Source organism: Peromyscus californicus, unplaced genomic scaffold, assembly GCF_007827085.1.
Source record: "Peromyscus californicus insignis strain IS unplaced genomic scaffold, ASM782708v3 Scaffold_3__1_contigs__length_106647218, whole genome shotgun sequence".
NCBI classification, from domain to species: Eukaryota; Metazoa; Chordata; class Mammalia; order Rodentia; family Cricetidae; genus Peromyscus; species Peromyscus californicus.
The window spans coordinates 50,169,912-50,183,768 of NW_026294551.1; the positions used below are offsets into that span (position 1 = coordinate 50,169,912).

The 13,857-nt window shown below is 53.2% G+C and overlaps 1 protein-coding gene across 1 annotated transcript in view; it reads left to right on the top strand.

Annotated features, from left to right (window-relative positions):
* Positions 1-12,032, top strand: part of Spns3 (SPNS lysolipid transporter 3, sphingosine-1-phosphate (putative)) — a 55,015-nt gene extending 42,983 nt beyond the window's left edge. The window contains exons 9-12 of the mRNA XM_052757608.1: positions 4,764-4,829; positions 10,465-10,563; positions 10,675-10,846; positions 11,707-12,032. Of these exons, the coding sequence (XP_052613568.1) occupies positions 4,764-4,829; positions 10,465-10,563; positions 10,675-10,846; positions 11,707-11,798 (429 nt within the window). The 3' untranslated portion in view covers positions 11,799-12,032. The remainder of the gene's footprint in view (positions 1-4,763; positions 4,830-10,464; positions 10,564-10,674; positions 10,847-11,706) is intronic.
* Positions 12,033-13,857: the final 1,825 nt, after the last annotated feature.

The window sequence follows — 13,857 nt, forward strand, 5'->3', positions numbered from 1 at the left end:
GGACTATGGGTAGAGCATGCCAGCCACACGGCAGCTTGCTGGCGGCCAGGCTGTACTCTGGGTCTGTGTCCTGGCTGACTCAGCCACGCTGAATGTGGCATTGCTGCGTAAGTGGAAGAGGTTTGCTCAGTTTTTCCTGGGTCCTGTGAGTTCAGGGGGGACAGTGGCCTTCTCCCTTCTAAAGGGTCTTAGAATCCATTCTTCAGAGATCAGTAACTGCCCAGTTTGGAGGCTGAGATGGGCTCAGGTTGAAGACACAGGTCTTTGGGAACTGACCCTGCCCAGGATAGACCCCTCTTCTTTCCTCCTGTGTGTGTGTGTGTGTGTGTGTGTGTGTGTGCCTGCCTTTGTGTGCATTTGTGATGAGAGTTGTGCACAATTCTCATCACAAAGACATACAAAGGTAGGCACATGAGTGTGTGTATGTTTTGTGTATGAATGTGTACAGAGTGAGAGTGTGTGTGTGTGTGTGTGTGTGTGTGTGTGTGTGTGTGTGTGTATGACTTGCTGGCTCTGTTATAAGACCACAGTGTTGTGTGGGTGCATGGTAGGATGTTCTTCAGCTAGTGCTCAGCCTGTGGCTCTACTAACACCAATACTAAGTCATACACTCATCATGTAGTTTGGTTTTTGTTTCTGAGTGTCTTACCATGTTGCCCAGACTGGCTCAGACTCTTGGACTCAAGTGACCACCTGCCTCAGCCTCCCAAGTAGCTGGAATTTACAGGGCTCACTTCATACCTGGTACCACACCTGTTTTGGTATATTTTGTATATCTTCTCTGTTACCTGCGTATTTGTGTACATTGATATGTGAGTGTTGTGTGTGTATCTCAGGTTTTTGACTGTGTGTGCATATGTATTGAAGCTTGCATGAACATGTATGAGGCCTTGCATACATGTAGTTATGTGTGCAGGAATCTATGTATGTTTATGTTGTTGCATATGTGTGTGTGTGTGTGTGTGTGTGTGTGTGTGTGTGTGTGTGGTATGTGTGTGAGGATGAGCGATAGTGTAAACGTGTGGAATGTATGCAAGCTTCTCTGGCTAGGATGACTAAAGCCAAACACAGCAATTGTCACTGGCCCAGCTCGAGGATGAAATGTCAGGGGTCAGGGGCTCTCCAGCACAGGCCATTTCTCAGGCCCTAGGCAGTGTTCCCAGGCCCTCATACCATCAGGAACTAAGTCAGGGCACAGGGAAGCCACCAGGCCTCGAGGAGGAGCCGAAGGCAGAGCCAGATTTCCCCTTTGGAAGTCCCCTCTGGGCGGGTATTGAGGGAGATGATAGGGCTTGAGAAACTGGGGAGGCCTGGATCAAGTCATCAGCGAGGAGCAGGAGGAGGCACACTGAAGGAGCATCTAGGATGCAGGATGAGGAGTCATACAGGGTCAGCAGGCACTGGGGTTCGCCTGCCTCCCTGAACCTAAGGGCAAGCATCTTGGCAGCTGCTAGCAACCGGTCTGCGCCTGCGTCCTGGCTGGCTCAGCCACACTGGATAGGAGCAGTGATGGGGAGGGACTAAGGGGAACAAGCTAGGGGACATGTCAATATGAGGTGTACGTGACTGTCCAAGAGGGATGAACAGTTGACCTAATTCTTCAAAACTGGAGATAAAAAGAACAAAACCCAAAGCATTTATTTATTTAGTGTGTGCGGGGTGTGTGTGTGTGTCTGTGTGTGTCTGTGTGTGTGTGTGGTGTTTACGCCATGGCACATGTGTGGAGGTCAGAGGACAGTTGGGGATGTTGAATCTCTCTCCTTCCGCCCTTGGTATCCATCTCAGGATAGAACTCGGACCGTCAGGCTTGCTGGCAAATGCCTTTTCCTGCTGAGACACCTTGGCCAGCCCTGAGTGTATCTGTTTGTTTCTTTTCTACTTCTTCCTCTCTGTCTTCCTTTTTTATATGCTGTTTCATGCTGTAGCTCAGGATGGTTCAACCTCTCAAGTGCTGGGACTACAAGGTGTGAATTTCCATGCCTGGCTTCTTTCTTTCCTTTATTAAATTTTTTTTTTTTTTTTTTTTTGTGTGTGTGTGTGTGTAGCACAATACAAGTCAGTTGTATGCTTTTACCATGTGGAGCCCAGTTCCTAAGCCTGTGATCCTTAAGACTGATAGCAAGTGTGTTTACCTGCTGAGTCATCTCACTGCTGCTGCTTTGCTTTTTGCTTTCTCCCTCCTTCTCTCTCCCTTCCTTCCCTCCTTCCTTCCTTCCTTTCTTTCTTTTTTCTTCCTTCCTTCCTTCCTTTCTTTCTTTCTTCCTTTCTTTCTTTCTTTTTTTGAGACAGGATCTTACTACACAGCCCATGCTGGCCTGGAAATTGTGCTGAGGTTACAGGCATGCACCACCATGGCTGAGGTTGCAAATATATGCAGAGGTTACAGGCATGCAGCACCATGGCTGAGGCTGCAGGCATGCAGCACCATGGCTGAGGTTGCAGGCATGCAGCACCATGGTTGGCCGTGTTTGCTTCGTTTTTATTTGAAGCTGAGTCTGACTCTATCATGGAAGTCATTGAATGAAGACTGGATTTGTACCCTGTCTAGGGGGACCACAAGTGTGGGTAACCAGGTTTCCAGCTGTGGAAGCACAGTGTGTTGGTGCCTGTCTAGGTAGGTGTGGGGGGCCTTCCCAAGGTCCCCCAGCAGGTGTCCCACCCTTTGTGACAATGCCGCTCCTTGAGCCTAGAAGGCTAAGCCTCCACTACCTCAAGAACCTCTGTAATTATGGGATTAGAAGGCAGGCTCTCTCCACTGGCCCTCTGCCCCTGAAAGCCGCAAATAGAGTGATGGATTTGGTGGCATGGTGCCTGTTTCCAGGTGTGTCTGAGGAAACCTGGCACCCCAAGGCAGCTTGTTCATCTTGAAAGGGCCCATTGTGGCTGCAGCCTCCCTCTGAGGGGCTCTATTTTGGGACCAGGATCCACCCTAGTCCAGCTGGAAGAAGGAAAAGGTATATTTCAGCATGGCCTGTGGGTGTGGAGAGGGCAGGGGTGATACCACACAGGAGAGTTTGCCCCTCTAGCAATGGGTGTCCATCCTGTACGGAGGAAGGGAGGACTCGGGAAGGCTGAAGGATGTGCAGAGGAGAAGCTTCTAGCTCAGGTAGAGGTGGACTGATGACAGGACACCACGGGAAGGGCAGGTGCACTCGGCCAGGCTTTCATGTGGTCCAGAATCTGGGTTGACAGGCCCTGCCAAGATGGAATGCAGGGCTGTGGCTGCCTGGGCCTCACCCAAGTCCTGCCCACCAGTGACTTCCTGCTTCCCACTACTGTGGGTGCTCAAACTTTGTCCTAAGTCTAGAAGGAGACCCACCCTGACCTCAAGGGCCTCCCAGTTGGGTACCGAGGGCCAAAAGCAGCAGCCACAGGCCTCTGGGTTGGGTGGAGAGATCACAAGAGCCGCTTCGTCTCTGTCTACCCTTCTTTCACCGGATCCGGTTCTTCTCCCGCCCCACCCAGTGTGGCGGCACATTCCAGCCTCCTGTCACCACTCACAAGGCTCCTCAGCCAGGCATTGTTTGTAGGACTTCCGCCTCCTGGGTGCCTGCAGTTCTTTCTAGCCCATCCTGACTGCCCCTAGGTATCTGCGAGGGTCACCCCTGCCCAGGGCTCCCTCTCCATCTGATTCCTCCCACCAGTCTTTAAAGGCACGGTAGCCATTGGAGGCCCCTGGGAACTCGTTTAGGCCAAAGACCTTCCCAAACTCACCATGGACAAGTCAGACCCAGAGGAGAGGGTCTCTCTGGAAAGTGACCCTTGGGCCTGGGTGCTCTGATCTGTGACATGGGTGTGATGATAACCTTATCAAATTACCTGACTGGAGAGGGGTAATGGAGTGGTGACCCCTGGCATAGAGTAGGTGTCCTTTCTGGTGGTTTTTTTTTTTTTTTTTTTTTTTTCCCTCTGCCTTTGGGACATCAAGCCTTTGAGTTCTCAAGCCTGTGCTGCTTTGGGCATAACCCCGTGACTCCAGGATAACTAATGCCACCCTGGCAACACGTTCTCTGGAGCTGGGAGAAATGAGCCTTTCCTCCTCTTTCTTCAGCTGCTTCATTAAGCTTTTCTTGAGTGAGGGGAATGAGGATTGTCCTAATCCTCTGGCACGAGGTAGCGTGGTTCAGAAAGCTGGGTAAGTCGGGCCAGCAGCACTGAACGTTGGGAGCAAGGCAGGGGGTGGGCACTGGACAGGGGCCCGAAGCCTTGTGTTTCAGGTTGACTTTGCCCTGGGCCAGCTATGACCTGAGAAAAGCCTTGGCCTTGAGTAGGAATTACCTTTGTCTACACAATGGCTGTGCTAAGGCTAGCTCTGAGGGTGTGGGGTCTGAGGAAGGTGCCTGGGAGAAGCCATTCGGGAGGTCCCCGGGACCTTACTGGTGTATGCAGTCCTCAGGAGAAAACAGAGGGTGGGCGAGCCGAGACCTCCGCCTCTTTGTCCTGAGTCTACACATTTGGAAGTGCTCTAGCAGCTCTGTTGAGTCCTCCTTCTGGGGTTCCATGGATGATCCCCAAGGGCTGGGTCTTGGGGGCCATGAACCAGGGTCCTCACACCTGGAGCCTGGTGCTCATCTTGGGGGTCTCAGTGGCAACCTGCCTATCCATCCTGGGGGGCTGCTGTTCCAGACCCCTCCCACTCATCTGTCTCCACATGCCTTCCTCTGGGGAGCCTCAGTTTTCCCTCTGCACGACTGAGGAGAGACTTGGGAGGGCTGGATGCCTGAGCTGGGGCCAGTCTCATCCAGGATATCCTCTGTCCACAGGTGTTCCTGGCCCTCGGGGAGCTCCTTCTGTCTTGCAACTGGGCAGTGGTTGCTGATATCCTGTTGGTAGGTATGGTTGCAATTTGGTCCTGGCACTTTTGAGTAGCCTGGGTATTGGGAAGGACTTCAGGGGCCATGGGACAGGGGGTTAAGGCCACTTCACAGTTTGTATAGACAAAGTAGCCCCTTTGGAACGCTCTCAAAGATTTCTTCTGTCAACCTTACTCTGCACATGAGCATGGATACTCAGAGAGGGCAGGTACCTGGATCAAGGTCACACAGTTTCAAGGCTCTGAGATAGGACTGGTGTATAGGCTTTCTTTCCTTCTTCCTCACGCTACTTCTCAGCAAGTGGGCTCCTTGGCCTGTACTCTAGGGTCACAGAGGGGCTGCTGGACTTGGAGCACGAGCCACTAAACCCTACTGGTTTCACCCCATCCCATCTCATAGATCACACAAAGGGCTGGGTGGGCTATGGTGAGACCTAATGCCGTTCCCACTATACAGCTTTGGTGTCCAGAGTCCAGCTTGGTCCTTCCCCAGCTCCACCTCTGAGGAGGCACAAGGACTTTGAACATTGTGAAAATCTGAACCCTGGTTGATAACAGGGCTCCTAGGTCTAGGAACACCCTCAGTGCCCTCCTACTGCCACCTGGCAGACAGGCACGGCCTCACACTGGGCATAGGGTTCTGGGAGGCTAGGCCCCAGGTAGAAAGCTGTCTGGTGACAGACCTGGGCTTCGGCCCTGCTTCTGCCCCTCATTAGCTGTGTGATTTTAGGCAGGTCGCTTTGTGTCTCTGAGCTTCCGTTTCCCCATAAGGAAAATGGGGATGGAATTGTAGCACTATTGTTGTGAGCATGTCTAGGAGATGACTCAGAAAGTTTAGCCCAGTTTCTGGCACAGAGATTCATGGGTAGGATTCTCATTGTGACCCTGGGATTTCCACAGTTCTTCTATCTCCCAAAGATGTCTTGGAGTCCTAGAATCTGGGTTTGGAAGGACGATGGGGATGTATGTCATTTAATCAGACAACAAGGTCTGCTTGAAAGACTGCGTTGACAGGATGCTCACTGACTGCTCTAGCCCAGGCTCACCCCTGTCTTTGGCTCTAGTGAGCATATCAGCTGCAGAGCTGGCCTGTCTTCCCTGCCCCTCCTTCTGCACTGGAGACCTGGGCTCCAGCCCAGACTCAGCCACAGCCCTGGCAAATGGCCCTGGGCCTCAGTTTCCTTGCCTATAAAAAGGTCTAATCATTAACTGCCTAGTGGGGTAAATGAGACAGCCTAAGGGAACGCCCACCCTCTACCTAGCTCATCCTCTCTCAGGCGGTTCAAGCAGTGCTGAACCTGCCCCCCACAGCTTCCTCCACTTGCCCCCCACTGTGATCTCTTTTCCACATGACAGCCCCGAAGATATGTGAAGGCTACAGGGCATCCCTACGTCTGTGTCTGCCAGAATCATTAACCTGGCAGAACCAGGCGCTTTGCAGTGCTAAAGAGGAGTGTGTCCACAGCTCGAAGGAGGTAGATGGTGGTTCTGGGGGCCAGCTAGCATCTGGACTATGGGGGAGCTGGCTGACCACATGCAGCCCAGCCTACAACTCTCTGAGCCCTTCATGGCTTGGGGGCTTCTGCTCCAGCCAGCTCCATGCTGTCTTCCTGGCCTCTCTCCTGCCCTAAACCCAGGAGCCAGCAATGATCTTTCTGTACTAGACAAGGGATTGGGGTGGGAGTCTGGCCTTTTCAGCTCCCATGTTTCTAGTTTCCCTGACTGGAAAACAGGACAGGGGCTCAGGAGGGCATGGCCTCAGGATACCTATACCAGGTTTACAAGAGTATACTGTCTTAGGGTTTTCACTGCTATGAAGAGATACCATGACCATGACAACTCTCACAAATAAAACATGTAATTGGGGTGGCTTGCTTATAGTGTCAGAGGTTCAGTCCATTATCATCATGATGAGGAGCACGGTGGCGTGCAGGCAGACATGGTGCTGAAGCTGACAGTCCTACATCTTGCAGGCAACAGGAAGTCGACTGACACACTGGGTGGTATCTGAGCATAAGAAACCTCAAAGCCTGCCCCCCCCCCCACAGTGACACACTTCCTCCAACAAGGCTATACCCACTCCAACAAGGCCACTCCTCCCAATAGTGCCACTCCCTGTGAGATTATGGGGGGTCAACTACATTCACACTACCACAAGTACAATATCCTGACATGGCAGAAGATGGCAGAAAGCCAAGTGGCAAGGGACAGGAGACTGAGGTCCCTTGGAGGAAACAGGGCAGGGGAATGACTTATGTGGGGACAGGTTGTGCAGGAAGAAGAGGAAGGACCCCTGTACTGGCTTCTTGCTTCTAAGCAGGAAGGTGAGCTCCTCTTCCGGGTGCTGTGAGAGGTTTTGTAGTGGGAGAAACTCAGATGGACAGCTCTCAGTAGGGAGAGAACCAAGAGGATCTAACAGGGAAACAGGGTAGAGAGACTGTGGGTTCCTGGGGAGCCTGAGGATGGGTGAGAGGGGAGAGGGTAGACAGGAGAACTCGGTCAGGAGCATTCTAGCAATTGTTTTTCATGCCCATCCCTGCCACTCACTAGCTGAGAGATCTTGGCCAACTCATGTGACCTCTCTGTGCTCAAATGTATAATAGATGGAGAAGTAGTTCCCCCCAATTGTGCTCCAGACCACAAGGAAGCAATGAGCTAAAACCTATGTGCCCTGTGTGCTCCTGAGGAGGTGGCATCCAGTCCCCACCAGTCCTGCCTCAGGACACTGCTCTCTCCCCAAGGGAGAATTCAGGCTCCTTTTAGATGGGAGGCCTCAGGGCTGCCTGCTCCAATGGCTCTGACTCTTCATTCTGTCTGAGTCAAGCTTGGGGGAGCTTGTCACTGATCATGGGCCTCAGCGTCTGATTGGGTGGGTGGAGAGTGGGTACAGGAAATGCATTGCCAGCGGACTTCCCACAGAGGCCTGACCCAGTAGTCTTCAGCGCAGCATCTGGATTTGCATAGCCTTCTCTCTAGCCTGCATGTTCCTCACAAATTTCTCATTATCTCTGAGTTTACCCATCCTCCTAGGAGCCCAATTCCTACACTTTCCCTTTGCATCTCCTCCTGGGTTGGCTGTGCCTTAGATGAGCTTTTCTCTTGGAAAGACCAAGAAAGTGCATCTCTAAATCTGCTCCAGGAGACCCCAGCTGCCCCACCCAGGCTGGTCCTCAGTGGCTCACCCTTCCTCCCAGCTGTGAGCAGAAAGATGCTGGGAGAGTGACTGCATCACCCTTCAGGAGGGTCTGGTCACAGGGGTTGAGTTGAGGAGTACGGAAGGCAGGCTGCCAGGGAATCTGTCCTTAGTGACTGTCCCTCCAGCTTTTTGCCAGGCGGTGACTGCCTGCACTGCTTTTGCCCTAGGCTATAAAGGGAACTGCTTTTCTGAGAAGGGCGAGCCAAAACACAGGTGTTTTTGTCTCAGAAGCTAGTGAACCTGGAATGCTGGAAACCCAAAAGCCACTCATTTTCAAAATTACTCACCCCCCCAGCTTGCCAGGTGCTGTGCTAGACCCAGCCTTTAGAGAGCCATAGACACCCAGAAGAAGCAAGGAGGTGGGACCTGTGTCTCCCTATACTGAGAGATACGGAGCTTGCAGGGACCTTACTCCGAGGGTCTGAGCAGCCCCAGCCCCACATGGACCTGTGTGGATACTTGAGGCCCCTGTTTAGGAAGCTAAGCCAGCTCCCCAGAACCACGAGTGACTAATCACATAATTATGGGGTGAGAAGGAAGTCCTGGGAAGGTACAGATCTGTGGTCAGTTCCTCCTCCAGCGCTGGCAGGTCCTGGAGATGGCAGGAGGCCCAGCTTCTCTAACCACCTGAGGAGAGAACCTTGGCCCCAGTGACCCCCATACCATCTGACTGCCCACAGTGACTCCCAGCTCAGCCCTGCCCACCCCACGAACCCCTTTCCAGCAGACCTCCTGGGTCTGTCTGGTGGGGATCTGGAATCCAGAATCACATTTTTGGGTTCCTACCTTCCTGTTTCCCCTTTGACCCCTCTCTGTCACATACTGATTCTCCTGCCCAAAGGAAAGACCACTAAGGAGCCTGTCTTCTTAATTTTTTTTTTTGAGACAGGGTCTCACTATATAGCCCTAGTTAGGCTGGAACTCTGTGTAGACCAGGCTGGCCTCCAGCTCATAGAGATCCACCTGCCTGTTGCTCCTGAGTGTTGGGGTTAAAGGTGTGAGCTACCGTGGCCTACTTCTGTGTTTTTAAGTCTTACTGTCTACTACATCAACATGGCTGAAATTGCCAGCTCCCCCTAACCACTAACAGCAGAGGGTCAGGAGACCAGTCCCTGGAGGGAAAGGCCTGCCATCCAGTCTGGGCCCATTACTTCCTGGCTGGGCTGCTCTGGGCAATTTAATTACCTGCTCTGCGAAGGTTTTCCCATCGATAAAATACAGGAAATAATCATATCACCTTCATGGCTTGTTGGAGTTGATATATAAAAACACATGCAGGAAGCAGTCATTAAATGCTAGCTATTATTATTATTATTATTATTATTATTATTATTATTATTGGGTGGGTTCAGATAATAGACACCGAGGTCCTGGGGACAAGACTCCAGAGCAGCATTTTCCTCTGCTGCTGTCATAGTGCAGCGTAGCTCTGAGCTGGCAGGTTTTCTCCTGAGACTAGTCTTCCAGAATGTTCTATGTGTCTTACTTGGTCAGCAGATTTTCACTAGGCTCCCCTATTCCTTGTGTATTGTGGTACTCCAGGGACACAGGAGAAATTAGGGGCTTTGCTATGAATACAGTATGAGAGATAAGGAAATGGCCCGGGAAAGGACCCTTTCCAGTTCCAGGGAGCATACATTCTTTTAACTATGCTGCCCCTCCCCGTGTGTGTGTGTGTGTGTGTGTGTGTGTGTGTGTGTGTGTGTGTGTGTGTGTGTGTGTGTGTGTGTGTAAGGCAGGCTTCCAAACCTGAGAGGGCTTCATAGAGGGGGTGAATAAAGGTAAGTCCTAAGTGATAAATAGTGCTGCCTTAGTAGGTCCAATGAGGGAATGCCTGCCAGGCAGGAGGCACACGTGCCCAGAGCATTGTGCCAGCAGGACAGATGCTCATGGGAAGCTTCTGAGTATAAAGCTGAATGACACTAAGCATAGCTCTCAAGGTGGGTACTATCATTATCCCATTTAGAGAGGAGACAGGAAAAGCTGAAGTGACTTGCCCAAAGACGCACAGCTAATGGGTAGGGATTGGGAGTGGACCCCAGACTGTCTGACTCCAGAAGTCACATTCTTGATGTCCATACCCTCTTGCATGGAGCTGTGTGAGCCTCATTGGCACCAACTGCCCTGCACGGGTCACACTTGCCTGCACAGATGTCTGGAGCCCTGAGCCACTGTGGTCACAGCGATACAGGCCCAGCTCAAGTATAAACTCAGTGTCTCTGTTCAGTGCTATGCTACCCGCCTACGATCCCTGTCCTGGGGAGGCCTCTGGGACCCCAAGGGGCCTCAGTCTTGGAGTGGGGCTCAGGACTTGGAAGTCAGTGATCCCTCCCATCTATCCTCTGACTGGTCTAGCCTGCCACCCTCTGGGCAGGTGGGAACAGGAGGATGGGGTGAGGGGCGCCCTTTCTTCCCTTGCTGGAGGCTTACCTCGGGGGGCTTCTGTGTTTTGCAGTCGGTAGTGGTGCCTAGGTGCCGGGGCACAGCAGAGGCGCTCCAGATCACCGTGGCCCACATCCTGGGAGATGCTGGCAGCCCCTACCTCACCGGACTTGTAAGGAGTGTCTAAGTGTGTGTGTGGCGGTGGTGGTGGTGGTGAACTTGGGGAGGGGCCCGTTCTTGCTAAGGTCCTGGGGCCTCGCAAGCACCCCTCTCTTCTTGGCAGATCTCCAGTGTCCTGCAGACTGGGCGCCCAAACTCCTACCTGCAGCGCTTCCTCAGCCTGCAACACAGCTTCCTGTGTTGTACCTTCGTCATCGTGCTGGGTGGTGGCTGCTTCCTACTGACTGCACTGCACCTGGAAAGAGACCAGGCCCAGGCCAGGCAGTCTGGCAAAGGTACTCCCACCCCTTGTGCCCTGCCAGGCTCTGGGCTGAACACTTCTGAGGCCTGGAGCACTGGCGACTACCTGTGCTTCTGGACAGCTCATTGCAGAGAATTTATTATGCCCCGTGCCCTGTGCCAGGCAAGGTAGCAGATGCCGGAGAGAGACAGAATTAGGCCAAGTCTGAGCCCTCACGGAGCTAATGCTCTAGTGGACCAGAAACGGAAAAAGTAAGAGAGAAAATGTTTGATGTAAGTGCTCTAGAGACAAAAGACAGGGAAAGGGACTAACAAGGACAGATGGTGAGGTCCTCATTGTACAGGTGACATTGGAGTGAAAGAGCAAAGAGGAAAAGGGGGGTGAGCCAAGCAGCTAACTGTAGGGAAGGGGCTCTAGGAGGTGGGGACAGCCAGTGTAAAGGTCCTGTGGTGGGAATGTGCCTGAAGTGTTGAGGACTGATAAGGTGGCCAGTGCTACTGTAGCAGGAGGGAGGGGGATGGTGAGGGGAGTGAGTGAAGCAGAGAACAGAGGGATTCCTTCAAAGGACTGTAGCCTTCACTGACAGTGAGAGGGGAACCCCTGTGGGGGTGTGCAGAAGCGGAGTCCCAAGGGCTTGATCTGCTTTGGGAAGGCATGCCTAGGGCTCCTGTATTGAGAACAGAATTCAGAGTGCCAGATTGAGACAGAGAGGTCCCAGAATGCTCTGTACAATGCTGATAGGAGCTAAACCCACAGGGTGGCGGCGAAGGGGTCTGATTGGGGATTTACTACGCAAACAGAACCTCATGGATTTATAATAGATTGTCCCTAGGCCCGGTCTCAAAGCTTCTTCTGCCTCCTTTGGGCTGGCTGATCATCTTCTATCTCCCACAGGAACTCTGGACAGCAAGGACGTAGCCAGCAGGAACACTGAGAGCCAAGGCCTGCTCTCCTCCAGCACCAGCACCCCAGCAGAGGAGCCCTGAGTCCATCTTGCAGTGAGCAGGCTCCATCCTACCCACATCCTCCTGGTGGCCCCACCCATCTTGGCTGTGACTCAGGGACTCCAGCAAAGCTACACTGGCCACTTGTCCAGTCAGTCCCTGCTAGGGAGCTGCCAGGGCCCAGGAGCTGGCTAGATTGACTTGTCACCACCCTCCAGGGAGGCTGGGCCCTGTGTCTGCACCCAGCAGGGAGGCCAGGCCCTTATTAAAGCATGACCAGTGCAAAGCCCTGAGATTTCAGGGCTTCGTAGACCCATCTTGTTATTTATAGCCTCATGAAGCCTCTGCAGGGAGGGGAGGGGGACATCGGGCAGGCCAGGCCCGGGATTCACGGTGGTCTCGACAACAGGGTCCCTGAGGAAGTTGCTCAGCTTTGGTGTCTGGGTATCTCCACCATGAGTCCTTCACTCTGACTCAGCTTCTCCTGTTTGTAAAGGCACGGGGCGGGGGGGCGGGGAGGGCAGGGGTACCCCTCTGTGAGAATTCATCCTCTGAATGAGAGGTGGTCTTGGAGGTGGGTTCCCTGTGGCTGCTGGTGTGGGTGTGTGACCCCACTCAAGCCTGTGCAAATCGCAGAGGCAGCTGCCTCTGAGCCACATGCAGGGCAGCTCACATGACTGTTCACACATACTCCTGGACGTAGCCTTCCTTCTCTCCAGCCTATGCTTTGACCCCAGCATCTCCATGGGGAGGGCTGGCTCTGTGGGACCCATGCCTGGCACTGGGTTCTGAGCAGCTGGGCTCAGCAGGCCCCACAGGAGATCAACAGCTTCCAGGCGGGCAGCAGCAGGGAGGCATGTTCTTTCCGCCCATGACCCCAGCTTCTGTCCCCTCCCCCGGAGCCCAGCCAGGCAATCACTCACTCACTCACTGCCACCTCGGCTGTGCCAGGCTGTGCCTGCCTCCCAGCATCTGTGGGCAGAGCAGTGGCCCAGCATTCAACGCTGCTCCTTGCCCTTACATTCTTAGCCTGCCTCTTAGGGCTCCTCCTTGTTCCTCGTTGGCTGTGACAGGCTCCTGGAGCTAGATTCACCAGCTCAGCCTACACCTGCCCCCAGGCTCAGCTCTCCTCAGGAGCAGGCATCTCCGGGACAAAAGCCCCCACTCCATGAGTTGGCATCATGTGGAGTTTAAGTGAAACAACCACCCTGAAACTCCAAGGAAACGGACTGGTGTGGAGAGTTTGACTCTCTGAGAAGGAGGCAGCCATGTTGCTCTCAGTACTCATGGACTGGGAGATCAGGGCCACCTCCTGCCTTTCAGCTGCAGATTCCATAGCTCTATTTGAGAGGCACCAAATGCAGGTTTCTAGCCCAGGTCCCATGTGATTCTCACAGGCTAGCTCCAGGGTCAGAACCTAGTATCCATGCTGCTGTGATACTCAGCTGCCAGACAACGGGCAGAGTCCAGGGGCTGGGGAAGGAGGCCAGAGATGTCATTTGTGCCAAGTCTGCAAACTGACAGATAGCAGTAGGTCCCATCAAGGTGTGGGGCAATAAATCAGACTTTAGCTTATCTGGACCTTTTGGACCTCACAGCCCAAAGCAGGACAGGAAATACATGGGCTAAGCCAAGGAAGACATACTTCCTATAAGAAAAGGGGTCACATGGCTCGGAAACCTTCTAGAGGTGGCTTTGGGACAAGAGATGTGGAAGAAAGGAACCCTAGGCAGGGGGCACAGAAGTAGGGGGGAGGGAATGGGACAGGAAGCACATAGTGATTCGTGGATGAATGTAGAGTGGCCCTTGAGGAGGCATGCATGCCATCGGTGGGAAGGGGTGGCAGAATTGCCTGGGAATGAGGGCCTCAGATGTCTGCCACAGCACTGTACCTTTCATCCCTAGTCTGGGGGTCACATCTTCTAGTTTATTCTGAAGCTTGAGTTCCCAGGACTCAATGAGACCCGATGCTTAGCCAAGGATTTACAGGATATTATTTTCTAAATGAGTTTGGGGAGTGCCAGAGTTCTGGGACTGAAGGACCCTGGGAGGACAAGGCCACACCTCATCTACAGCCAGGCTAGGCCCCAGCTTCCCTCAG